This window comes from Thermothelomyces thermophilus, chromosome 4 (assembly GCF_000226095.1).
Source record: "Thermothelomyces thermophilus ATCC 42464 chromosome 4, complete sequence".
In the NCBI taxonomy this organism is placed as follows: Eukaryota; Fungi; Ascomycota; class Sordariomycetes; order Sordariales; family Chaetomiaceae; genus Thermothelomyces; species Thermothelomyces thermophilus.
Genome location: NC_016475.1, coordinates 710,604 through 736,289, shown reverse-complemented (window position 1 = coordinate 736,289; position 25,686 = coordinate 710,604). Strand labels below are relative to the sequence as shown.

Below are 25,686 nucleotides of genomic sequence, written 5' to 3'. Positions count from 1 at the left end.
TCGTGAATACGGCTACTGCTAGCAGGTCGACTCCTGCTCCTATAATGCCTTGAAAGCGTAAGCGTGCTAAAGCTTCTAAACTAGCTTTTAAACCGTAAGTGTTCCTATTCATTGCTAGTTTTACAGTTTTCTAGCGCTTTACTGGTCGTGTTAAGATCGTTTAAGCTAACTAAATATAGTAATATTATTACTAGCGAGCTTCGCAAGGTGCCCTATAGAATATATATATAGTCGGCTCTAGTAAGACGTTCTTTTAGTAAATGTCGCGATCATTCTAGCGCTAGCTCCTACTATTATTATTATACCTATAGTTCTTATAAGTATAAGGAAATATATACTAATTGCTTATATGTCTAATAGCTCTTATAATATTTATATTAACTATACTAGTAGTCCTACTTCTTATATTAAGTTAGTAAAGGATTTAATAAAGGCTTTATTAGATAGAGCTAAGGCTTTTATAAGTCCCTAGATTCTAAACCTCTATCTCTAATATATAGGTAAATCGCTAATAGTTATATATAGGATCTTAAGAAGTTACGTATAGTTCTTTAGAGTAATCTAAAACGTGCTAGTATAGATAATATAGAGGAGTACAAGCTTAATAAGGCTAAACTTGCGTATTTTACAAAGATTACCTGCTTGGTATACGATATCTTCTATTAGTTAGGCAAGATTAAAGAGGCTTATAATGCTTACGTTAGCATGTCTGATGATACGTTAGGCGCTATATCGCTACCTAGCTAGGATAAAGGCAAGGGTAAGGCTATTAATCCTAGCGACGGCTAATAGTAATAGATAGGGAGTATTAGGTAGTATTTTGTTTAGCGAATTTGACTTATTTTCTACCTCCTAGTTATATAAGCTTATAACTAATATCTTAAAGATTAAAGAAAGCTCTCTAGCGCTCGAAAGCTTATTAGCTAAGTCGCTTAGTAAGCCTATCTACTAGTATCTAACTAGTTAATAGATATATAGCTTTAAACGTTCCTTTTACTACTTCCTGTTATAACTATATATTATAGATATCTATATACTATAGGTAAGTATTAATATATTTATTCTTAGCTATTACCAGTTAAATAGTTTACTAAGTATTATAATAGATATTCTAAGGTTCCCTAAGCTTAAGATTAATATCTATAAATAGCTTTTTAAGTATTATAGCCTCTCTTACTATAAGGGAGAGCATTAGAAATTCTACTTTAGTACTTAACATTATAATAATATCCTAGTACGATGCCTTCTATATAATAGGACCTCTAAATAGGAAGAAGATATATCCTTATAATAAATATTATATATCTAGATCATCTATATATAAAGCGTCTCTAGTAATTATAAGCGTTAGACTTTCTAGCGCTTACTTACCTCTATATTAGATTAATAAGTAAGAGCTCCTAAATAGATATCTTACTACTTACCGTACCTCTAATAAGTAGTCTAGTCCTAGGTTAGTCAGGTATCGAGAGAGTACTAAATAGGTATATATAATGTCTAGATATAGTATAACTATATAATATAGGATTAATCTAATAAGCTCCTAATACTCTTTGATCTATATATTAATAGCGCTCCCTTCGAACTTCTTAAGTTCTTTATAACTTAAAGGAGTTAGCTTATATATACTAGGTATATCTAGCCTATATCTTCTTACTACCTTTCTAATATATTAGTTATAGACTAACTATATCTTATATATAGGTCGGTCTCGAATCACCCTAATACCAAGAAACTAACTAACATTACCTTACTTATAAATATTATATTAAGCTTTAATTCCTTCTATTATATACTTAGCCGCTATAGTATTACTTTCATAGAAGAAGACTAAGAAGTCATTAATATAGAAGATTAGAATAATTCGTTTGTCATAGCTTAGGAAGAGGTACTTCTCTTTGCCTAATGGTTCTATACCTAGATCTAATAGCATTTTACAAAACTCCTTATACTATAAGAATGGTAAGTCTCTCAAGTTATATAGAGCTCTTTATAACTCTATATATTTCCCTAGCTACTTAAATCCTTCTAGTAATTTGTAGATAATAGGATCGTCTTCCGGCCATTCGGCGTTAAGGAACGCTTATATTATATCGAACTACTTAGCTTCTAAGTCGAAGTACGTAGCGATCGCTATTATCATATAGAATGACTATACCACTAGAGTAGCTATATATATACTTTCTACTAAGCTAATATCTTATAGATCTCCTTATATGTAGATCCTTGCCTTATACTTCTCTAAGAAACCGTCCTTGTCAAACTTATATATAAAGACCTATTTTAATAGGATAGGTCACGCTTTCGCCTACTTATAATACGATCTTCTACGTTCCCTTGCTCTTTAAGTTATATATCTCCTTATAAGCCGTGTCTTTAAACTATTATCTTAATAGGTAATTATATAGGTCTTGCTAATTAGTAGAAACGTAAGTAAGATCGTTAATATATTAATATAGTTTATTTAGGGCTACTCTAAGGTATATAATATCCTTCTATCGTATAGTAATAACGAACACTATATATATTATTCTTATACTCTAGTCCTCTAGGTAAGCTTCCTATTAATTAAGTAGGTAAGTCTTATAGAACTATTGCTAGAGTTCCTTTATTATATAGATAAAGGAGTAATAGTAATTAACCCTCTCTTTGTTTCATAGCCGTTCGCTTGACTAGATAGGGTCCCTAGGCTTGTAAGCCCTCCTCCTACCTCTGCCTCTCCTTATAGGAGGTTGCTAAGTAACTTCTCCTTCGCTTTTACCTTCTAGAGGATACGTTAGCTAATCTAGACTTCGCTTAACGCTCTACTCCTCTAGCCTAGCTAGGTACAATATATTAGTAATACTATCCCTAGCTTCTAGCTCTTCCGTCATACTACGCGCGCTTGACTCTTCTACAGAAGGCATTCCTTCGCTAGATTTGGCAGCTCCCCTGCTCTCCCTAGCGTCTAGTTAGCTAGCTAGCGACTAGGAAGGCTCTAATTTAAACCCTCCTACTTCCTAGTAGACATCCCCTTTACTAGCCGGTATAGGGTAAGTTACCAAGGGCTTAGGTATATATTTAAGGGTCAAGAGTCCTCTAAAGCTCTCTATCTATTTGGTAAGTTCGTCTATTACTTATATCTCTACTATAAGAGTCTCTAGAACTAATTACTTGCTTATAGGCTACATATCGGAGAGCTCCCTTACCCCTAAGTCTTAACCCTATTAGAGAGGTTAGTCTATCGCTAGACTCTCTTATAATAGAGGTGGCTAAGCTACTATAATAGAGTCTTCTACTAGTTATTAGGTCTATTATAACGCTTCCTAGAGAAAGTCGGTATTCTAGGAATCTTCGCCAAGATCGAATTAATTGACTTCCTAGCTTGCTATTACTAGCGATGACTCTATCGGCTACTCTTTGCCTAGACGGTAGAAAGTCTTCTTATTAAAGCGAACGTTATAAGTTATAATAACCTTATTAAGCTTAGGTATCTAAATATAATAGATGTTAGATACGTGATATCTTACGAGATACCTTATTAGCCTATACGGTAGTACCTTAAAGTCCTTTATACGTTGCTTAGCTTCCCTATCTTCATAGAGGATATATACCTAGTATCTATATATAAAGATACTACTCTAGTCTAGGTATAAGTTACTAGTTAACGTAATTATTAAGCTAGGTTTATATTAGCGAAAGTACTATTTAAACTAGCTATAGAGCACTTTATTAGGAGTTCTAAACAAGTAAGTATAGCTCGGGCTTATTATATATAAGTACGCTACCACTTATACGCTTTCTAACTAGAGCTTTATAGGTAGATTCGCGCCGTTAAGTATCTTAATTAAGTATAAGATCAGTTCTTGCCCTACTTGCTCTACTAGTCCGTTAGGCTTATAGGTATATAAAGGTAAGAGTTTAAGATTAATACCGCTTTCTATAACCTAAGTCTAGTAGCATGTCGGTACGCGCCCTGTTAAACTAATCGTCGTAGTATCGTTATCTTACTTGATCTTATAGATAGCAAGCCTATATTAGTGTCTTACCTAGCTCCCGAAGTTCTAGATAACTTCCATAATCTAGTCTAGCGACTTTGTTATTAGGAGGAAAGGGAAGAGCTTCTTACTATACTTGTTAATAATTATAAGTAGCTATTATAATCTATTAATCGCTTTAGGATAGTTAAATGGATCCTAGGCTACTTACTAGAACAGGTATATAGACTTCTACTTAGGTAGTGTTTTCCTAGAGATAACCTTACTTACGTAAGTACGAGCGTAGCTCTCGTACTTAATACATACTATCCCTTTGATATAGACGTTTCTAGCGTTATTAACAAGCGCTTTTAATGCTTCTAGTCTAAGGTAGCTAGCTCTTAAGTGCTAAAGATTCTTAGTATCTTCTCTTATAGTAGGTAATACTTGTGTCTAGGACCTTCTATTATATATAGCGAATACATTCTATAAGGATATATAAACGTTTATAATGCCTACTTTACTAATTAAGACGTAGTCTAGGAAGCTTAAGTAGTAGGAAAGTAGCTTATATTTAAGGAAAGTAAGATTATACTCACATTCTAACTTATAAAGGATAACATTATTTTCTAGTATTCCGAAACATAGTAAGTAATCTAAGCTATAATACTAAGCGTCTACCTTAAGTAATAGAACTTCTAAGATAATGTTAATATAGAATCTTTTAACGATAGCGATATCTTTAAGCGTTAGACTCTTAGTACGCGATCTATATAGTCTATCTAGAATGTTCTTAATTACCTAAATACCCCTCTTACTAATAGGAAAGGTCGTTATACCTACTTTAACAAACTTAGGATCTTCTACCTTAATAAATGTTCTAGGTAAAGGAACTTTTTATCGTTAACTAAATAGGTCGTACTATATAAGTCTAGTAAAGTGCTTTCCGAAAGAGGATAACGCTATAAAGCGACTATACTAAACGTCCTATAGTAAATTAAAAGCTCGCTAAGTAATTAAAGGCCAATAATTAATATATTAAGGGAGCTAAGGTATCCTACCCCTAACTCCCTAGAATAGGATAGCTCTCTCTACTTAGTAATAAGTTAATTTTTTAATCTAGCCTACTTCGGCTTATCGAGCTCCTAGCAAATCCTCTTATACTCCTTATTAGAAAGGTACAAGCGTTACTCGTTACTATAGACGGCTTACTTAAGCGTATAGTAGTCTACTAGATCCTATAGATGTCTTAGACGCTTATAGAGACATCTTATATTACGCTGCTAACTGCTACAAGAGTCTCTATACAAGTCTTTACCTCTCTCCTTACTACTCTTCTAGGCTATAGGAAGTATTAGTATATAAGTTATCAAGAAGATTCTATACTTCTAAGAGACTCTAGGTTACATGTCATCATTAATTAGGATCTTAGCTATTATAACAAGGGTACTAAGCTCCGGAAGTAGCTATCTTATACCATTAGCAAGTTCGATTTCTATCCTCTTATTCGCTACCTAGGTTAGTAAGATACGTATAGCGATAGCATTAAGAAAGGTATAAAGTCCTTATATACCCTATACTTCTAGGATATCGTATTAGATAGCTTACTAGAAGGTAACATTAAAGTTACAAATCTAGTACTATAGATTAACTCCCGAACGTTTAGCTACGTTAAGACTAGTTATATATTATATAGCTACGTTAAGACTAGTTATATATTATATAATAACTATCGTATAAAGCGTTATAACAGATAGCATAAATATAAAGTAAAGCACTTAGATAATCCCCTTAATAAGGTTAATATCCTTCTTCCTATATGCTTTTATAGCTTTATAGAGTTTAGGATCTACAGTATATACTAGCTAGTATTAAGATATCCTATCTACTTACTAACATTTATAGCATATATAATATCTTTATAAAAGGAGTCTTATAGTCATACGAATTTGGCTATAATAGCTACGTTAGAAGGTATCAAGTCTATAGACATTAAGGGTAACAATCCCTCTTAGAGTTACTCCTAGGAAGCTAGGATAAGGTTATCTCTAGCTTACTTATAGGTTAGGCGCTATAGAACTTCTAGATCTAGCTTACGGTCACCATTAGGGTCAACGAATCCCTATATATTAGCGAATTTAGCCTACGACTGTAATTCAATATACTATAAGTTCTAGGAACTAGGCCCTATAAGGCGTGTAGAAGTCTCGACTAGGATCTCAGATATAGTAGACAGATACGTCGTCGAATGCGTATAGAAGCAGGGTAAGAGAGTTCGTAACCAAAGAAAGAAGCTATTACTAATATTAAATATACGTTGGCAGAGGAGTAGTCAAGGCGCCGGGCTTATAACTACCGAACGCAGTAGGAGCTCCGGGAGCGTTGAAAGCAGTGTCTGTAGTAGGTGGCTGTACGAAGGAGACAGTGCCTTGTTAAACTATCTACAAAGGGGACAAAACGACTGATATTTATAGACAAAAGGAACTGGCCAATGCGTTGAACAGCCTTATACAGCTATGGCGAACGCGTGGCTAATACGTTTAGAAGCTCCATAGCTTCCGACAGCTGGTGAAGCCCAGGGCGTGATGACATTTATGAAGAAGCACACGGGCAGTTTGGATGTCAGGTACTCACATGTGGCAACAAACACGCTGACACGAATGGAAATCGTGCATTGTATATATTATAGTGGTCATACAAAGAGTAAAAATCTCATATCTTGATTTTGGAATTCGAGACCTGCAGGTACATCACTCGTAAGCTATTACCAACAACACATTCGGGTATGAATGAGCAACATACAAACTTGTTGATCTTTATGAAGCCGGCTTGGGCCGGGACGTAATATTCCATGGTTTTCGCACGCTGGCCCGCCTGGGCCTGGGCCAGCTGAACTTGGTCGCCCTGGCTTCTCCGCCAATGTGGTTTGTCAGTATAATGGGGGAAGGGATGGTTGGCCGGGGCCCAGGCCAAGGCTTGCTGCTATAATTATTTAGCCTACTTCGTGGGGGCCAGTTCTCTCTTCCACTCAACACCTCAATCCACGACAAAGATCACCCAGTCTTTCCCCCCCTTCTTCAAGGAGCAATGTGGTGAAACAGTACCGTCCAGCACACACACGCGCGACGGCGCGATTGCAGCTGCCACCTCAATCGAAGGACTGTCAGGCAGGACCAAAATTTGCATAACGGAACTCTGCGATCCCCTCACAAGACACTCCTTTTCTGCTTCGATTAGCCGACTCGCCACCATACCATTGCAACCATGCCGCCCACGACGCCATCGGCGAGCATCAAGAAATTGGATCCGCCGCACCGCGACGCCATCACGGCCGCCGTGCTCAGGCTCCTTGACACTGCGCTGGCCCGCGAGACATTCGGTCAGATAATTGACGGCCTGCCTCTCTGCCGCATATGGCCAACGAGGCCGCAGGCTGCGTGGGGAGCACCCCATCCTGCGCCATGTCACTCTCTGTCCGGGCGTGGAGGAGGCTGTTGTGAAGTTCCGGTCCGACTTTGAGATGGAAATGTTGGCATTCAACCCCGAGGTTGGCAAGCCTCACCGTTTCTTGTAGCAAGGAAAGCAGATTTCCTCTGACGCTCCATAGCTGCTCTACTCTTTCCAAGCCTCGGCTCCGGGCTCGCGTGCCTTCCACCTACGCCTAATCGAGCTCGCTGCAGTAGCTGTCCACCAAATCGCAGTCTTTTTATACAAGCAGGACACCAGGGTACATGATCACCATACCAACGATCCTGATTACACGGTGGATGGGGCGACGTCGTGGGATTGGGAACCCCCTCAGCAAAGCGGCGGCTATTATCCCTTACTAGTTCCGCCGCCGCCCTGGAAAACCCTCTTCTCGCACCCGTACTACGTGGCTCATAACCAGTACCCCGATGGCCTTGCCGATGTTGTCGGTTACTGGGCCGAGGACCGAATCTTCGGCGGCGTCGTGCTCTTCGATCGGTCACAGACGTGGCGACGCTGCGACGGCGAGGGGCCGGGGGCTTCCGAGCCCAACTTTTACATGCACTCAGCCCGCGACGATGTCACCTTTCGCCTGTGGCAGGTCAAGAACGAGGAGCAGGAAGCCCTGGTTGGCTTTCTTTTGGCACCAACACCGGCACCGGCGGACAATGGCCCCCTACCAATCCTCCCAACGAGGAGCCACAGGGTCAGGATCGACCCGGACCGCGCCATCGTCGACAGCAAGGTGTACAGGGACGTCTGGGAGCGGCCGGAACCCTTGCATAACAGAGACCGCGACGACCACCGGCCGCGGAATCCTGAGGATTACCCGGAGGAGGAGGATACGCAAGCTCGGATTTTTGCGCTTCTTTATAATAAGAAACCGGGCTCAGAGTGAGGGTATAGCATCATAAAATTGGCAGATAGTTCCTTTGACGTGCGACCCCAACCAGAGTCTGTACCTAAGATAGCTTCTGGGTCAGTCTGAAGGCAAAAGACCATGGATGGCGGCCAGCAGCGGCAAGGCCGTCTCATGTCTCTGCACAACCCGTCTCATGTCTGCGAAAACCGTCTCATGGCACTGCTGACCAGGTAGTTCGTGGCTTGGGATGCGGCGCCCTAGGGTCGCCGCGCCACCCCCTGCGCCCTAATTATCGTTGTGCCGGATTCAGGCCGCGGCACGCAGCAAAGCGTTCGAAACGCGGGATGGCCAGCTCACGTCAGGACTTCGCGTTGGTCTCTGGCAGTGGAGCTGATCTTTACTACGCGCGCGCCGGAAAGCAGAACCAACACGGCCGCCTCGAGACTGCTGGCGCCCTGCGGAATAGGCTGCTATATATCTGCTTGCTAAGCGGCGTTGCGTTCTATCTCCTATGCCGTTGGGACTTGGGCAACGAGCCGTTCCCGGACTTCAGCCATCCATCACCTTTTTGGCTTGAGAATTCCCTCTTGCCCATACATAAAAGGGGGAAACCCTAACCCTGTCTCTCGACTTTGCGACCCCTCTTGCCAGCGCACACGCAGCTCATTTGGCCCGGTGGGCCATCCCCGCATCTCTTTGTGTTTGGTTGGTCAGAGCCTTCAGAGCAACCCCGCTTTTCAAGAAAAAAGGGTTGACAAATCCCAATTGCAAGCCTACAAGCACCAAGCAAACAACACACTATCGGGTGTGGTGTAATGGCTAACATCGTTGACTCTCACTGCTCAGCAGTGGACATCTCAACAGCTCCGGGTTCGATTCCCGGCATCCGAGTCACTTTTTCAACTTTTGCTAATGGGCTCCCAAGGTCCCTTGACTTCGGAGTTGACATTTTCTTCTTTTGGTCTCCGTCCGCCCCTCGTTTATGTATACATACATCCCAGGCAGGTCCTGATGTTTCGAAACTACCATGGCACAGTGTCGCCTCGGATCACGCATGCACTCGCAATCATCATCATCCATCATCATCATCCATGACCTAGATAGGTAGGGTAGGGTACCTGCCCTTAGCCGCCGCCCGCCTACCTACCTACCTACCTAGACACGCTTCTCCTTGTCTCCTTTAAAGGTGTACTTCATCCCCTGCTTCACGTCGCTCCAGAACAGGCGCCACACGTCGGTGGCCCAGTTGGCCCCGTTGACCCAGGGGGCCTTGCCGGCGACCTTGGGCATGCGGTCGTGGGCCGAGACCATGTAGGTCGAGCTCAGGCCGACGGCGGGCCGGACGGGCAGGGAGGCGCGCTCGCGGGGGTCGACGTAGGGCGCGGCGGCGGCGGCGCCGGTGCGGTCCATGTGGCGGATCACCTTGATCAGCTGGCGGATGCGGACGTCGGCGCCCGGGGTCCAGGAGGCGGCGGTGTAGCCGGTGATGAGCCCCGCGTTGGGCACGCCCTCGAGCATCGTGCCGTTCCAGATGTAGCGGCGGCCGAGGGAGGCGGTGACGGACTCGCCGTCGACGGTGACGTCGACGCCCGAGAGCAGCTCGAAGTAGAGGCCCGTGGCCGTGACGATCATGTCGGCCTCGAGCTCGGCGCCGCCGGACCGCAGCCGGATGCCCGTCTCGGTGACGGTCTCGATGGTGTCGGTGACGACGCGGGCGTTGGGCCGGTGCAGCGCCTTGAAGAAGTCGTTGTTGGGGCAGAAGCAGAGCCGCTGCTCGAACGGGTTGTACCACGGGTTGAAGTGCTTGTCCACGTCGACGTGGGCCGGTAGTTGCTTCCGCATCTCCTGGGTGATGAAGCGGCGGCCCCAGTTGGGGAAGGTGGTGAGCAGCCAGGTGAAGACGGTCTCGAGGAGCATGGAGCGCCACCAGTGGAGAGTCTGGGCCCAGGAGAGCGGCATGAAGCGGGCAAGCCGGCTGACCATCTTGTCCTCGCCCGGCAGGCCGAAGACGTACGAAGGAGTGCGCTGCAGCATCGTCACGCTCGCGGCCGTCTTGGCCAGGTTGGGCAGCAGCGTCACCGCCGTCGCGCCGGACCCGATTATGACCACCTTCTTGCCCGCGTAGTCCACGCTCTCGTCCCAGAACTGCGGGTGCACCACCTGGCCGCCGAACCTCTCGATTCCCGGGATCACGGCGGGCAACGGCCGCTCGTAGCTGTAGTAGCCGCTGGCGCCGATGACCCACCACGCCTTGATCACCTTTTTCTCCCCGGCGCCGCTGTTATTGCTGCCGCCGCCGCCGCCGTCACCGTCACCGTGCCGGACCTCAACCTGCAGCGTCCAGCACTGCTCGTCGCTGCTCCAGGCCATGGCGATGACGCGGTGGCCGAGGCGGATCTTCTTGTCGATGCCCTCGGCAGCCGCGCACTCCTCCATGTACGACTTGATGGCCGGCCCGGGCGCCATGCTCACCTCGTGGGGCCAGGGCCGCCAGGGGAAGCCGAACAAGCCCATGGAGCTGTCGGTCCGGATGCCCGGGTACTTCCAAAAGGCCCAGGTCCCCCCGATCTCGGCCCGGGCCTCGAGGATGGCATAGCTGTGGTGCGGCAGCAGGGTCTGCACCCGGTACGCCGCGTTGATGCCGCTGAGTCCGGCCCCCACAATGACAATATCCACCAATTCCGGTTCCATCTTGGTCGGCACCGTTGCCACTCACTCTTGGTACGGACGTACTCCGCTCCTTGCGTCGGGAAAAGACGAATCACGTGGGGAATTGATTAGCTCCTCAGGAGTGGACTGCGAAAACGCCAAACAGAGAGAGAGCATTCGGGCAGGCTCCGCTCCGAGATCCAGAAATCCAAAATGAAAAAATTTTGGCCCAGCCCGGAGCGATGCCGACCAAGACAACGCTAACCAGTTCGAGTCACACGGGTATTTTGGGGCGGGGCGGCCCGATCGGCTCGGTCCCAAAATCTTACGGAGTACGCACAGTGAGATTAGAATGCCTGAAAGCATCGTGCAGTACTAGAGTAGAGGACCGTCCTGGAAGTGGGAATAACTATATCACAGGGTTCCGTTCATCAGTGTTTGAACTTGTCTTTTGTCACTCTCAAGTACGCATTTGCATGTATGTATGTACATACAAACACCTGTACTTTGTATGTACAGTACTGTCGCGCAACCGCTCATGAGCCGCCCGACTTCGAATGCGACAGATGCCCTCGATGATTCCGGAGCCGGCAGGCTTGCATACAGCACATGAACGACAAGAACCGCTTTGCTTATGAATGCCACATCTGGGACGACACCTGGGCGACAGAAGGAGATCGAACTGCCCACGAAATCGACGATCATTGCTACTGCGCAGACTGCGACCGTTATTTCGGCAACTACAACGGTATCAAGATGTTAGTGTCAACTTCTCTTTGTCCGTAGGTTGGCCTTCCGGGTAACCTGCGCCATCTCGAAGAAGTTGCTTACATGGCACGCGTCCCACCAGTACGAGGCCACTGGTCGGATCCTGGAATGGATATGCCTATGAATGCTATTTCTGTCACCGGGAGTTCATCCAGTTAAACAGCCTCAACCAGCATCTAAATTCGCCTACTCGCAAGTAACTCGGCTCTTTTACCTACATTTTCCCCATTAACGAGTCTAGACTAACAAAACCTTTATCACTGCCCGAACGGTGCTTGCAGGTTGGACTTCAGGACCTTAGCTAGCGTCATCAACCACCTAGAAAGCGAATGCGGGTTCATGCGCTTTGAGACTGTCCAGAGGAAAATGGGGAACGTGCTAGGTAGCGACCGCCTCCTGACGTTCTGACTGCGTGACTATCTGGCGTTTGCCGTGAAGAGCTCAGAATGACAGAAAGAGGCATCCAAGAGGAGCCTCTTTGACGAAGAACGACGGGGCCTGCTTTATAGAGGTCCGGCTAAACGAAGCCCAAGAACGAGGTGAAGGCTAGAGAGCCTCAGCCCAGTGCAGCACAAGCCTGGCATACGTGCTAAGAATGCGGAGGAGAAGGTCACTTCGCACGCGATTGTGGAAAGAACTCCGGTGCCAACGGGGCCGGGCGAGGGAACGCTCGCGAGGTTCGAGAACATGATGAGGGTGCGTCTCAAGGAGCCCCTCCGATGTACGTAAACGCGCAGGCCGTTAGGGCGCGCATCAGGGGAAGCTCAGTGCCCCCTTCGATTTCTTTCGGTTCCGGCGACATGCGGTCGGATGCGCGTTTCAGCGTGCGCGACAAGTTTAGATTGCCAGATACGGGAAATTTCGGTCAACTCATTTCTCTTCGCAAACTCTCATTGATGCCATCAATTCATTCTTTGTGGAAGCAAAGCCATGTTCCAGCTGAGGTGACGCTACCATACGCTTTTGTGCGGGAACGGAACCGGACATGACGCAGGAATAAGGCTCGAGGTCAGGAGAACATATTTCCAAGTTTAAGCATTAATACCCTCCCCCCCCCCCCCCCCCCCCGGGCCTCTCCCCACCGGGAGGTAAAAGATAGTGAAAACTGTTCATTGCTAGATTATTCTGAATAAGACCGCTCATGAAGACGGCGCGTCTGCCTCGTCGCTCACCTGGCGACACGCGCGCTCCTCCTGGGCGGTCCTTCCACGTTTGCCGCCCCCTAGCCGTCTTGCCGCCTGTCGGTTGGCAGGAGGCCGCTCGGTGATTTGGCCCACACCCGTATCTTGCGCCTCGGAATCACCGACGGCTGTGTCCGTCGCCCCGCCGCCGCCCGAGTTGCTCTCTGGCTCGTCTCTCTTTCTCTTCCGTTGTGGTCGGCTGGGTAAGCCGCCGGGAGGGCGGCGACGAGTCGAAGGCGGGTCGCATTGTGGCGCACCTGCGGCCTGTTTTGTCGCCTCGGTCGCCAGCGGGGCAGAATTATGCCTCCCAGATGACACGGGTGTGGGATCGTCGGCGGGGACGGGATTAGGGGAACTTTCACCACCCGCATCCTTCTGATCCGGGAAGATTTGTGGTGGGTCGACCTCGTCGCTCGGAGTCGATTCGGGTGACAGACAGGGGGATAGAGGATGGCGGATTGGCTGGGGCGGGGTCGGTCGGACAGGATCTCCGGCGAAGGCGTCGTCTGCGTCGGCTGTGGGGGGCTGGCCGGCGCCAATACTTTCGCTGTCGTATGTGAGTTCTAGGTTCCGTGCCGGAGTCTTGAGATCCTCTTCCCTCCTCCTATCCTTCTCGCGATTGTCGCGTACCAAGCCGTCGAAGAAGTTGATCAGGCAGTCGAACGCCATGGTTCTCGAGAGATGGCAAAATGCGGCACTCCGGGCAAATCGGTTATTGCTCTTTGAGAACGGATTTTCGTCCTCCATCTCCATGGATTTGCATCCAGGGAGCCCACACACTGGCCCGCGATTCAACAGCGAGTGCATCCTGTCGCTAACCTCCTCCCAGGCAGCCTCGAGCTCGGCGACTCGTTGGTCTCTCTTTTCGGCAAGTTTCGCGTAGAACGTATCTATGTCGTGGGACTCCTCCGCACAGGCGCGGACGTCGAAAAGGAAAGTGTGTGGCAATTGGATGGGGCATGTTCTGGTGTTGAACCGTTCGTGCAGCGTCGTGAAGAGGACGTCGGGCATGAGCTCAAACTTCCACCAGGGCCAGCGCCACTCGCGATCGTACTCGTACTGCGGGGACGGCAAAACGCCATTCATCGTTGCTTGGCCGGCGCTGGTATGGATGCTTAGATGCTGGTGCTGGCTTGGTGCAAGTTGGGCAGCGTCCATGTTGATTGCAGCTGACCGATGGGCGGTGGGAGTTCCATCTTACTTCCATTGCACCTCACAGCCGACCCCGGAAAATCTCCACACGGGGATTCTACCGGGCAGAAAATTTGAAGGTGGTGAGCCAATTCTTTTGGTAGCGACATCTGTATATTATGGATCGACTAACGCACGTATACTAGCTGAGATTTTATCTCGTCAGGTTGTATATCAGTTAGTTACAAGTTGCCCTTTACCAAAGCTCACATCTAATGCTGGTTATACTGCCCTAGCACGGCCGATTTGTGACATTAAGGAATAGTAAAAGGACAATAACCATACGGGAGGAAGAGAACTGGAGGCACGGCTGCCCGGAAAGCGCCGAGATAACCGGGGCGTGTCAACTATCCTACGGAACAGGTACTGCGCGTGGACGGCGCGAGCGGCGTGTATTCCGCGCTTCGCCTAAGCTTTTCCCCCGTCCCCCACTCCCGAACAACAGCGAGGGATAATTTCCAAAGACCTCATCATCAGCCTCGGAAGGAGTCGACGTGGGCTTTTTGATCAAGCGACGGCTGCGCCTCATGCTGCAGTATGCTGCAGGTTTTCTTCCGCGATCCCTTCTGTCACAGCAACAACCTTCTCCGGCATGGCTGAGCCATGGAGTACTCCGCAAGCCCTCAGAGCAGCCGGAACCAGCCCGGAGATCGTGCGATGCAGGGCAATGTCCGCCGCCCGCGGCGGTGGCTAGCCCTTTCAATAACCACACAATAAACAAACAGACAACCCCCACTCCCCCTTTTCCCCCTCCCCGGATTTGCGAAGGCTGGCTCGGGAAGGATAATATTACTGTGTAAAGCTTCGAACAGTGAGCCAAGACGAAGAGTCGTGTCACGGATTCGTGTAATCCGGAATGCGTTTGGGCGATTCAAAGCGAACATTCTCACCCGCTGACAGCAGCCCTTGACTTGAGTCGGCGTCAGATGTCATTGCGCACGCACAACGGCCCGGGGATGTCGGGGCAAGTGACCCCCGAGACCAGGCCAGGGTAGGCCAGGGTGGGATGGAAGGGAAAGAGACCGGATCATCAATGTTCCTGATGACTGCCCAAGATATCTGCATTAGTAATGTAGACACATGCTCGGAAGAACACCGCACTGCGCTGGTGATGCTCGGTGATCGATTGCGGAAAGAACGTTACGCATTGAAGAGTGGTGGTGTTGAGAGGGAGGTCTGAAAGGGTGGGGGGATATCCCACTGCCATCACCCGTCGAGGCCCCCTCCCCCTCCTTTTCCCCCCGCGCGCTCTTGTCTACCCCCCAGCAAGATTCGAGCCCCACGAAAATACCCCCCCAAGGCGAGAAAGATACGCACGGATGCGCCATGATGACCGGTGAGCTCTCACATGGCAACAAGCCCGCCACACAACAGAACGGCCTGCAAGCGAGCTCTGCCATGGTGGGCCGTTCATCCCAACATAGGGTCAACTTGTCTATGGGAGGCTCCACATGTTGCATGTACACTATGTATGTATGTACTACAGTAAAGTACCTACATACACTCGCACAGCATCTCTAGAGTAGTTGTCTGTGTACTTCTGTATGTACTTGTTCTGGAGGCAAGTCCCCTGCCCGATGATGCGATGGGACTGCCAACCGCTGCAGTTGCCCTGCCTCCGTTTCATGGGATGCAGGTCCCTATGTACGCCCATACCACATACATACTGTACGCGGCACGACTTGCCGCCAGCCCTGCCCCCCAGAAAAAGGATTAACACAATTGTATTATAGCCGGTGAGCCGGCAGCCTGGGTGAGTGTAACACTCCCATGCGGACATGGGGGTGGGGGTGGTAACACGGCCCGGGTTCCCCACAACAAACGGGCTGAGTGTTCGGGGCTGCTTCGGGGCCGGCAACGTCGTAAAGTTGTACATGTACAAGGGTTCTCCGGCCCATTCTGGTCTCGGTTTCTGGAACTTCGGCCGATAGAGTCGCTGGTGGCGTTTCATGTACTGTCCTCCTCGACCCCTTCGAGCGGGGATCTTGATCCCTAAGCGAGCCGCGAGTGGCTACTTGTAATGTAATCCGTACATACCTAATCTGTACAAGTCGGTTGGAAACCGATCGCTTTGATGGAGTTTACAGGTGTAACGTTACTGTACGAATGACATTCATTACAGTCGGGGCGGCGCTGGGGCAAGGGTATGTAATCCGCACCCGCGATGGGCCGCTCGCATTGACCTCGGGCGGCTTCATTTCCTTCGAGATTGCGCAGCAAGAAAGGCTTCCCGATCATTCCGGATTTTTTGACTTCGGGAAGAGGTCCGCGAAGGCGAGCCAACCCCCGGTAGTAGTGTGGCATCGGCACACCATCACCGCCAAGAGGGCGCCAACATCAGGACATGCCCCCCCCCCCCCGGCCACCCCCTCCATCTTTGACGATATTGAGCTCGGGACGGTGTACATTGTGCGATAGAGCCGAGATTGGAACCGGCAACCGGCAGCATGCCGAAATGTGTTTGGGACGATGTGTCTCGATAAAGTGCAGGTCGTATTCTGTTCGTTCTCGAGAACCTGCAGAAGTAGGTTGCCGCAATGCAGTCTGCCATTCCGCACGCCTGCGTACATATGTACACTACTACGCCGATAGTTACGTCGTGGCGTCAAATTCTTGGTTGCAACAGCGGCGAGGCATCTGGCGCACTGGAACCCTTCTTCAGCCGGATCCTACCTACGCAGTGGTGTCGGCACTGAGCTGCGGGTGGCGCATGCTGCCGTTTTGGTCTGCGAAAGCTCCGTTTTCTACAACTAAGCATGCCCTGTGTGACCACACCCGGGTGAGGCGGGGCTCAAGAAGTGAACCTACGGGTAGCATCGAGACGCACCGGTGAAGCTTGGTTGGATTGAATGATAGTTTAAAACGAAGAGGTAATTTTAGGCTGTGAGAGTCGCACTTTTTCGGGCAATCAGCGGCTGACCTCCCATTTCTCTGCTGGCCAGGGTTACCAGCCGCGAAATCCACAACCTCGCGCAAGCGCCAACCCTCCCAAGCCAGCATACGCAAATCGGAGATGATGAGTCCTGTACGGAGTGCTCCGTATACGTGTGTACGTTCGCAGGAGTGCATCACACGCCGCGGTGAAATTTTGCTGTGATCGTATCACCCGAACTGCGCAGAATGTGTCGCATCAAATTGGTTGCCGTCCACACGCTTCCTAGAAACCTCGAGGGATCAATTGCTGCACCTGAGGGAGCGAATCGACGAGCTCGCGGTTATTATCTCCGGTTCAGGCCCGTCTCCTGAAACATTAGAGAAAGTACCAAGCCCGTAGCTAACCGAGTCCGTCACGGTCACAGATCATACGAGACCGAGTTCGGCCCTCCCGTCCAGAAAAGGAAGGAAGCTGCCGTTGCAACTGACGTGGGTGAAGGCCGGATTTGGGGTCAACTCGATGACCTTGAGGCGCTTAATGGCAAATGCAGGGTTAAATTTAGTACTTGGTAGGTTTGGGGAAGAACATTCACATTCTGCTTAAAGGGGAGGCCGAGAACCAATCAGGAAGAACTCAAGATCTTGCAAAGTATCCGTACTGTATTTACAGTACATACTTCGATTGAGGCCGGAAATCGCCTCTAACAGCACAGCGACAGCACTACACATTAGCAGGCATCCAGCAAACATGTTGGAAAGTCCTGCTTCTCTTCGTGGTAAAGCGGCATTCCAGGGTCGATGCCCGTTTGACAACTGTAGCATTGAACATCGCCCTCCCAACTGCAGCTTTCCGACAGCTCATCCGGGGGTTCGGGGGGGATCTTACACCATTGGAGATACTGCAGCGTGGCAGCGACTTGCAGCCAAGATTGCACACACGTGTAAGCGGAGTATTTGCCTCCCCTTGTTCTTTTGCCAACCTGATTGCCACACGCAAACCACCACCCCAATCCTTTTGACTCGTCGCGGGCAGAGGAGGTCTAGCGTTTCGAGCCAACGTCGTGCAACGGCAATCGCCACGTAGTCTCGTCGAAGTGGGAAGAGCAGGGACTAAGAAATATAGATACAATCCGCTAAACACGCACGGTTTTGCAACCGGTGCTGTGAGACAGTCTAGGGCACCGGGACCCGGCTGTCTGACACGCAGTCGGGGTTGCTCAAATCAACGCTGCTTACAACGGATTGCGGATCGCACTACTTTACTACCTCAGTAGGTACTGTACACTGCTGATGGTTTGGAAAAACTTTTCGGTCCGAGTATACCCCCCTCGTGGATTTCCGAATCGTCGCGTACGCTACGCTGCTGTACATACACTCAGGTCGCCGCCCTTTGCCATGTGCTTGGAAAACCCAGGGCCACATGCCATTATCGAGTTGGGAACGGTTCTAGAACCCAAAAGGTTTGCCGTGTTATTGCTGCCCTGCGATCTGCGTCGAAACGATCAAGCACTGCAGCATCGTGCCCCGCAGAGATGCGAATTTACCGTTCCATCAACCACGATGTTGGTACAAAACATGCACTGACATTATTAGGCACTATGCGACCTTGGCGGCGAAACAATGATTGGGCACCCACGGTGGCGTATCTGCGCCGTGTTAGACACAGCGCAGGTACTATCTTTCTTCGCTTTTTTTCCTCCACGGCCCTGAGTTTGCCTCGGGATGACAGTCTTGGGCCTTCGTGCTAAGTAACGGGAGTATTATCCGTACCTTCGCAGACGAATGGATTAGGTACCTTACACAAGTGCTTGTATAGTACGTAAAGTACGTCTCTAGCGTAATTGTTACCGCCGAGGCAACCCTAGTATGACTTTGATTTCTCTCGCGATAACCGTTTCCTCGAACTCGTGAAATCTGTATTAATTATGATTTGTAAATCTCAATCGATGCGTATAAGGTGCTGATCGGCAATGGCGTGTCGGGAGGTTCTTCGCCATGTTTAGAACCGCCCACATCGCACGCATGTTCTCGACAACTCGAGGCGCTACGGCCGAGAGCAAATGTACCTACGTATTTACAGGTATTTACAGTATATACATTAAATATAATCCGTACTATGTACATACACTAACTGCTCTAGCCCGAGAACAGCCAACACCGGAAACTTGGGCGTCAACCTCACCATTAGCTGACGGCCATCACATCACGCTCAAAAAGGTGAGCATCACACACACATACGCATATGCACGCTCACACACACACACATACACATGTTGACTTGGCAGTGAAACCTGCGCAACTGCAGAAAAGCTGGCGAAATGTCTTGGGTGTTCTGTCTACTCCAGTTGAATGTTACCGACCCGTCACGGCCAGCCGTTACGCATACACATTATTCCCGCTACAGCCTCGATCCGAGACTGGGTGGGAAAGCCACTGTGTTCCAGATCCGCTCTTATTATACAAACACGTAAACTTTCAACGACTGGTGTTTGCCGACTTTTGATTTCCTAAAATGGAACTTGCGCGACGGTACGACGTACCGCCCTCGCACTTTCAGCGCACTTGTATTCCCCGTCTGGCCGAGACGGGAAGTGTAGCCTTTGCCGGGCGGCACCAACCAAAACCCAAACCTGTCTTAACATTTTGAGCGTGACTGGGCCATGGATGGCGGCCTGCCTCTTCCATCGCATGTATGCACATATGCACTAGTTTAAACTGTCAAGATGGCGGCATACTTGGTTCAGCGAGACAGCCGCAGCCACAGGTAGGCGTGAAATAACCACAATGCGGGGCGGTCCACTCAGAGAGCGTGGTTCTTCCGCGCTATGCTCCCTCCGCACCTGTGTGACCTGTTGACGCCAAACCCCCACCACCCACCCCCTTGCCGACATTAGCGGCGGCGGCCAGCAAGTCATGCTCCCCAATTTTGGTGTACCCGGTTCACATCGCCAACGACCGACGCTTGTTTGCTCGAGTCACGCCCAAAACTAGGTTGACGTCGAGTTTCATTTAGTTAGTTCGGCGATCACAACTGAACGCACACCATTTTTAGCATGGCGGGGTTCTCGGCTGGCTTGTTTGGGAACTCCTCAGGCCAATACAAACGAGCCCTATTGCCCACGATCGGCGACCAGTCGACTCCGGGAGCAGACCGCTTATCACACAAGTCTGCTTGGCGAAACTGGTTCCCGCGAGGGCTGACCGGCGAGACAAGTCGGCCCAGAGCGCAGCCAAGGTCTAAGTACTATGTAATCCGTAATCCGTACAGTACTTCGTATGTCGGTCAGAAAAGCGGGATTACAGATACCGCTGTTGTTGTTGCTTTCCTCTTGATCCAGACATGCTCTGAGTGGCAGGGTACTCGACCCTTCGATCAGTCGAGGCCCCCGATCAGAAGCAAAACGAGCTGTAAGTCTGATCCATCTAGGCAGTTTCATAGGTCTAGAAGGGGCTTGTGACAGTGCAATATCCGGACCCGCCCTAGTAGAGCCACACACATGCAGCGCGACAAACACAGACGCTTGTTCACAACACCTTCTGCCAGATTCTGTCTCTTGACCAATGGGATATTGGCTGACGATAGCCTCTGGTTTAGTATCACGGTGGCCGATTGCTGGGCGTGTGGCGGCCCTGATCTGGCCAACAAGGTAACGGCTCTTGGGTGTCGCAGCCGTCGGCGAAGGTCTTGTAGCAATGACATGATCTGACTACTATGTATTGCTTCTCGTTAAGATCTCTAAGTACCTAAGTAAGCAGTATTTCGTAGCAGCAGCGGTATCGTTCAGTCCAGCGCCAACCTCCCAATCCGCCTTTTTCGTGCATACGAGGGGGTGTTATTCCGTGGTGCGGTACCCCAAGCCAAACCAAACCCAAGTCCTGTATAGTATAACACCAACACCGTTCTGACTGAAGTAACAAGATTCCCCAGTCCCCAAAAGTCAGAAACGAACCAGCGGTCCAATGCCAGGCAAAAGATAAATACGAAGATTGAACAAAAAAAGGATCAAAGATGCACACTTTCAAGGCCCAAAAGAGCAAGAGCAAAAAAAAAAAAAAGGCCGAAACTCCTGTCCGAAAGAACTCCACTTTACTCCGCGCTTGTGGCTCCCCGCTCAGTATCCAAGCGTGGCAATAAAAGCAGAAAAAGGGAAAAAAGGGGGAAAGGAAAAAGAAAGGGGAAGATAGTGAGTCGATGCGTGGCACAGAGGGTAAGCGGCGATGATAGCGTTGCGTGGTCGAAGGGGGTCGGGAGCGAAGTTTGCGAGTAAAAAAGAGTGGAGGGTGGGTGTTTCCATGGTCCCCGTTTCTCCCCCCACTTGGGCACTCACTCGCGCACAAAAGCGGTTTTTGCCCATGCAACCCCACGCCCAGAGAGAGCTCAACCAAATCGAAAGAAGCAACACCCAGGGGGGTGGCGCTTGCTAGCTTTGCTTTGCTTTGCTTGCTCGCTCGATCTCACTTTCCCGCGCGCAAGACCAGTCGGGTTTCTCGCATGTTTGCCATAATTGCGTTTTGGATGGAGGCAGGCCAGTCAATGCTCAAACCGGGAGGGAAGGAGCAATATGAGTTGATGATGCAGCGCGCCTGCCCTTTTCACATCGCGCCGGCGTGGGGTCGAGTCGTGCAGGCTTGTTTTCGCTTTCTTCTCCTGCCCCCCGGATGCTTTTTTTTGGGTGGGGAAGGGGGGAGGAGGGGTTGTCGTTCTGGGCTCAAAGAAAAACGGCGTGGCGCCCAAGTTGGGGCCGTTAAGAGCGTTGCTGTGTGGGTGTGCATTGGCTGGCCGGGCACACGAGTGGCATCGGACGCGATTCCCCATTACCCCAGGCTCAACTGGTTTGCGCGCGAAGGGCGGCTTTCCTATGCCGAGCTTCGAGCGGTCGTCGCTCTCGTTGCCGCTTCGTTGCTTGCAATTCGCCCTTCTCTGTGCCTCCGGCTTCCCATCCTTTTCCGGGGCACACTCTCTTCTTCTCCTATCCTCTTCCTTCCACTTTCTCTCTCACACACTGTGTGTGTGCGAATGTCTCTCTCTGCGTGCTCTTTCTCCTGTCATGAGCCGCCGCAGACACCCGATCTGACCGCCTCCAACGTCAGACCAGACCATCCAGTTAATAGGTCTGCTGCTTGGGGCGCTTAATCAGGTTCTCCCATGGTGGGTACTCCTTTGGCTTGCACTCGCCTGTACGTCGTCCGTCAGTTGCTGGCCATTAGAAGAGGAAGAAAGGACAAGAAAATAGGCAGCAGGCAACAGGTGGCTGCAACGTACCGCATAGCTCTTCCGCCCGATACTCGAAGTGCGTCACGTTCGGTTGACACCTCTTGTGGGTCATGGTGTAATCCCGGCACCACTTGGAGGCGATCCACCGAAAGTGGCCGCAAGAGTACTCTCTTTGGGTATAGTCGCACATGTTGGCGTTGTGTTGTTTTGTTGTAGCGGTAGTGAAATGGTGATAGAAGGGAACAAGGGAGCCCACGTGTGTGATCTGGGCACGGACGTGAAGGGGGTGTCGTTGCTAAAGGGAAGAGAGGCGGGTGGTTCTTGTTGGACTCGGTCAGATATAATGGATGGATGAGATCTGCACCAGCAGATGGAGTCGTGAGGTGAGCTGGCTACTGTGTAGTATAACTACCACCAAGCAGGTAAATAGGATGGAGGTATGTGGGGATTACTGAATAGCTCGAAGGGAAGGGGGACCATGGAGGTGGGAAGGAGAGGTTTATTTAAGTGCCGGCATCATGGAGGTCCAGACACAGAGCCAAGACCGGTGTGCGGAACCCGTCTCATCGGGGAAGCTCGTCGTGCAACTCTCCGGACCGTGGTCCATGTATGTACTCCTTCTAGCAGTTTGTTCACCACGCCCCTACGCTAAAAAGGGAAATGCCCTGCCTGTTTGGGAGTGTGGTGCTGCGAGCAAGGATTAACTAAGTGGGGGGTGGGGTGTCAACCGGGAAGTGGGAGCCACGAACAGGGATGGAGGGGAGGGAAAAAAAAAGGGTGTTCCAGATATCATCTCACAACCACTCCTGGTTCTCGGCGGGTGTTTGCCCAGGCCTGCGACCATCCCTGCTTGTTGTAGCAGGATATACTCAGAGTATACATTACATACAAGTACAGAGGAGCTCTTGTCAACGACGCTGAAGACTACCTGGGGTTTGTGTAGCAATGTGTCTATGTACCGCTTCCTTGTTACCGTACATTGGTGTACTGCGGCGCATTGGAACGTTATGTAGTGTATGTCTCGATCTGTCCAACCTCGTAGTGTACCCGAGAACGGTGCCCAAGGGCACGCTTAATGGTTCCGGCATATTACCAAGCCCTCGGCCCTTTGGGCTTCAATTTGTCTCGGAACAGCGAGACAGCCACCGTGTCGTTGTCTCGCTCTCTTTCTCCTGGACACAGGTCCTAACGGGCCTGCTGCTGCTGGACCTTTGGCGAGAACTCCGGGCGCTTCTCAGAGTGCGCTACCCGTTCTTTAGCGCGCCTCGTCGCCGATACCAGCCCAAAACGGAGGGTGTTTGCTTGACTGGCAAGCGGTCTTCTAGAATTAGTCTAGCGTTCGCCAAGAGTGCACCGTACAGTATGTACAGTACATGGGCGAGTGGAGTGTGCTGCGTATCGCACATACTTGTCCTGCGTACTGTTACGGAGTACTGCGTAGTGTGTATATACATACTAGTATGCACCTTATTAACGGCCCACGCAGCCAATTCTGTGAGGTGCAGAATGGGCAGAAGCGAAGGAAGTGCCGTGATCGCGGCCTGCAATTGCCGACTCGCCGAGCTACCGGGGCTGGCATGCATGACCAAAGACGCCCTGTTAACAGCTCGAGCAAAACGGACTAAACCGACGGGTGGTGGGGCTCGCGACTTCGGGGTTAAGAAGTTCCTCCTTCTTCCTTCCTAAAAGAAAAAAAAATGAAGGATAGCTAACTCACAGGAGGAAAGTGGACAGGCGAGGAATGTACTCCGTTCTCAATCCGTTCTCATGCGGTAATCCGTCCTCGATTTCCGGAGTGTACTACGGAGTAGCACTTCTTACACCAGGTGCATTACACAGTACGTGTAAAGCGCCTTTTCAGCTTCGTGGGCGGCACTCCGCATTGCCCAGTCCTCAATCTGGCATCGCCTGGACTCGGAGAGTAACGTGGACGCCACCAACGGGCCAAATCTGCGAAGTTTTGGTGAGTGCCTCGTGCAGGCCCTTGTTTGCCTGGCCTTGCCATGATGGCTGGAGCTTTCCGACCACACGAGGACCCAGTTTACTAGGAGTGCCTTAGTCATAGTAGCATCCTATATTACCTGTGGGCAGACCCGCTGTACCAGGAGGTCGGGCTTGCGGGAGTGGAGTGGAAATGGAGAAATGCCGAAAAACTCATGCAAGCTACTCCGTACAGAATACGTGATACGCAATACTTCCCAGGAACATGAGCTCGGGATAGCTCGAACATCGAGACCGCCCGAACCAGACTACACTACGGAGTACGATCGCCCGCTAGTGTGAGAGTCGGATATTGTTTCGGGTGGTAAAAATGTAGGAGAGGCTGGGCGCCAGGGGCGAAGCACGTGTCGATACCGGGTTGTCGGAGTCGAATTCATCATATCAGCCAGCTAGCTGCCAAAGCCCCCTGTTAAACAATGCGACGGGCCTTTGGAGGCAGCGCCGTCGGGCCGTGCTAGCAATTGCGCCCAAACACCAAGCTGTGGCCGGGAGCAATTGCCAGTCGATCGTGTCGTTCCTGAATGAAGCGACAGCACTAGGACCGAAATGGGCGAAATTCCGGGCTGCACGACCGTTGGTGCCGCCCCTTCGGACCCGCACCGGTGAACAAAGTGTTGCATCGGCCATCCCCCGCTTGGCAGCTGTCCCTCCATTGCACACATCCCAATCCAACGCCAATCTGACTTTGAACTTACATCCAGGCCTTTCCTCTACACTACGCACCACGTTGTCCAGGAATTTGTTACTTGATTTGCTATTTCTCGCCGAGTCGGCCCGTGAGACGAAAACCGTTAGTATTACTGTGTCCGGAGTAACTCCTCTGTTTGTATAGTAGTACCCAAATATGGTCTGTTGGAACCATCACCATTTTTTGTTTCCCCCCACCTCGTCGGATCCTGCGGCTTCGCTGATGTTTGGCGGCGGCGACGAACGGAATTTCACGTCCCTACCAAACAAAAGTCCTATCAAAGAGGGTCGCGGCTAGATAAGGGCACGAAGGCCTCATGCGTACGGTACGGAATCCACTGCTGCAAGTCTGCGTAGTCGTACATAACTACTGTGTACACAATGGGATGGGAAGAAATGTGCACGATGCGTTTTGGAGATGCAAATGTCGAAGTGGGGTTGCTGAAACGCGTCGGTTGCGACTCTGGTGGGTTTTTGGCGCGCCAGATCTGCCCGCAGGTCCCATTTTGGAAGCTTCGAACACGTGGGAGATTACCCCCGGTCAAACCCTCCAGGCATTTACCCGGCGACCGATTCAGGACACTGCACCGTTCCATTTTCGAAGCAGTTTGGAAGCTTCCAAAAGCGGCTTGCAGGACCGGTGCTTGCCGGCGAATCCACAAGACAAATAACTATCTCCTAGGTAGACGTTTCCCAGCCGGGAAATTTTCCGGTTGCAGAGGGCGCGGGACTCAGATTTGGCCTTGACAAATCCCAAAAGGATGCTCATTGGTTTGCCGCATACTGCGTATTAAGCCTTCCGGGCCCTTTTTTAGGGACCAAAAGAATGGTCTC

General features: G+C 50.0%; 4 protein-coding genes and 1 non-coding gene across 5 annotated transcripts; 2 read left to right on the top strand and 3 right to left on the bottom strand.

Moving 5' to 3' along the window:
- The first annotated feature begins 7,310 nt into the window (after nt 1–7,310).
- Nucleotides 7,311–8,363, top strand: MYCTH_2305981 (uncharacterized protein). The gene is made up of 2 exons (XM_003663755.1): nt 7,311–7,503; nt 7,564–8,363. Exons 1-2 carry the CDS (start codon nt 7,477–7,479, stop codon nt 8,320–8,322), a joined length of 786 nt encoding a protein of 261 aa, XP_003663803.1. The 5' UTR covers nt 7,311–7,476; the 3' UTR covers nt 8,323–8,363.
- A 724-nt stretch (nt 8,364–9,087) lies between these two features.
- On the top strand, nt 9,088–9,177 carry MYCTH_t129. Its single transcript has one exon. It is a non-coding gene; the product is annotated as a tRNA-Glu (tRNA).
- Nucleotides 9,178–9,200: 23 nt separating this feature from the next.
- On the bottom strand, nt 9,201–11,118 carry MYCTH_2305979 (uncharacterized protein). Its single transcript, XM_003663754.1, has one exon. The coding sequence runs from the start codon at nt 10,975–10,977 to the stop codon at nt 9,442–9,444; it is 1,536 nt and encodes a 511-aa protein (XP_003663802.1). The 5' UTR covers nt 10,978–11,118; the 3' UTR covers nt 9,201–9,441.
- Nucleotides 11,119–12,842: 1,724 nt separating this feature from the next.
- MYCTH_95335 (uncharacterized protein) lies at nt 12,843–14,042 on the bottom strand (the record flags this gene model as incomplete). The annotated part of the gene is made up of 1 exon (XM_003663753.1): nt 12,843–14,042. One exon carries the CDS (start codon nt 14,040–14,042, stop codon nt 12,843–12,845), a length of 1,200 nt encoding a protein of 399 aa, XP_003663801.1.
- A 6,563-nt stretch (nt 14,043–20,605) lies between these two features.
- Nucleotides 20,606–22,386, bottom strand: MYCTH_2305978 (uncharacterized protein). The gene is made up of 2 exons (XM_003663752.1): nt 22,213–22,386; nt 20,606–22,125 (listed from the first exon to the last, which is right to left on the bottom strand). Exons 1-2 carry the CDS (start codon nt 22,352–22,354, stop codon nt 22,055–22,057), a joined length of 213 nt encoding a protein of 70 aa, XP_003663800.1. The 5' UTR covers nt 22,355–22,386; the 3' UTR covers nt 20,606–22,054.
- Nucleotides 22,387–25,686: the final 3,300 nt, after the last annotated feature.

Bases quoted from the DNA above. Each gene is read 5' to 3' on its own strand.
- MYCTH_2305981 (XM_003663755.1), top strand. From the start codon at position 7,477: ATGGAAATGTTGGCATTCAACCCCGAG. The intron at 7,504-7,563 runs GTTGGCAAGCCT...GACGCTCCATAG, and splicing joins TGTTGGCATTCAACCCCGAG to CTGCTCTACTCTTTCCAAGC.
- MYCTH_2305979 (XM_003663754.1), bottom strand. From the start codon at position 10,977: ATGGAACCGGAATTGGTGGATATTGTCATTGTGGGGGCCGGACTCAGC.
- MYCTH_2305978 (XM_003663752.1), bottom strand. From the start codon at position 22,354: ATGTGCGACTATACCCAAAGAGAGTACTCTTGCGGCCACTTTCGGTGG. The intron at 22,126-22,212 runs GTACGTTGCAGC...GACGACGTACAG, and splicing joins TCGGGCGGAAGAGCTATGCG to GCGAGTGCAAGCCAAAGGAG.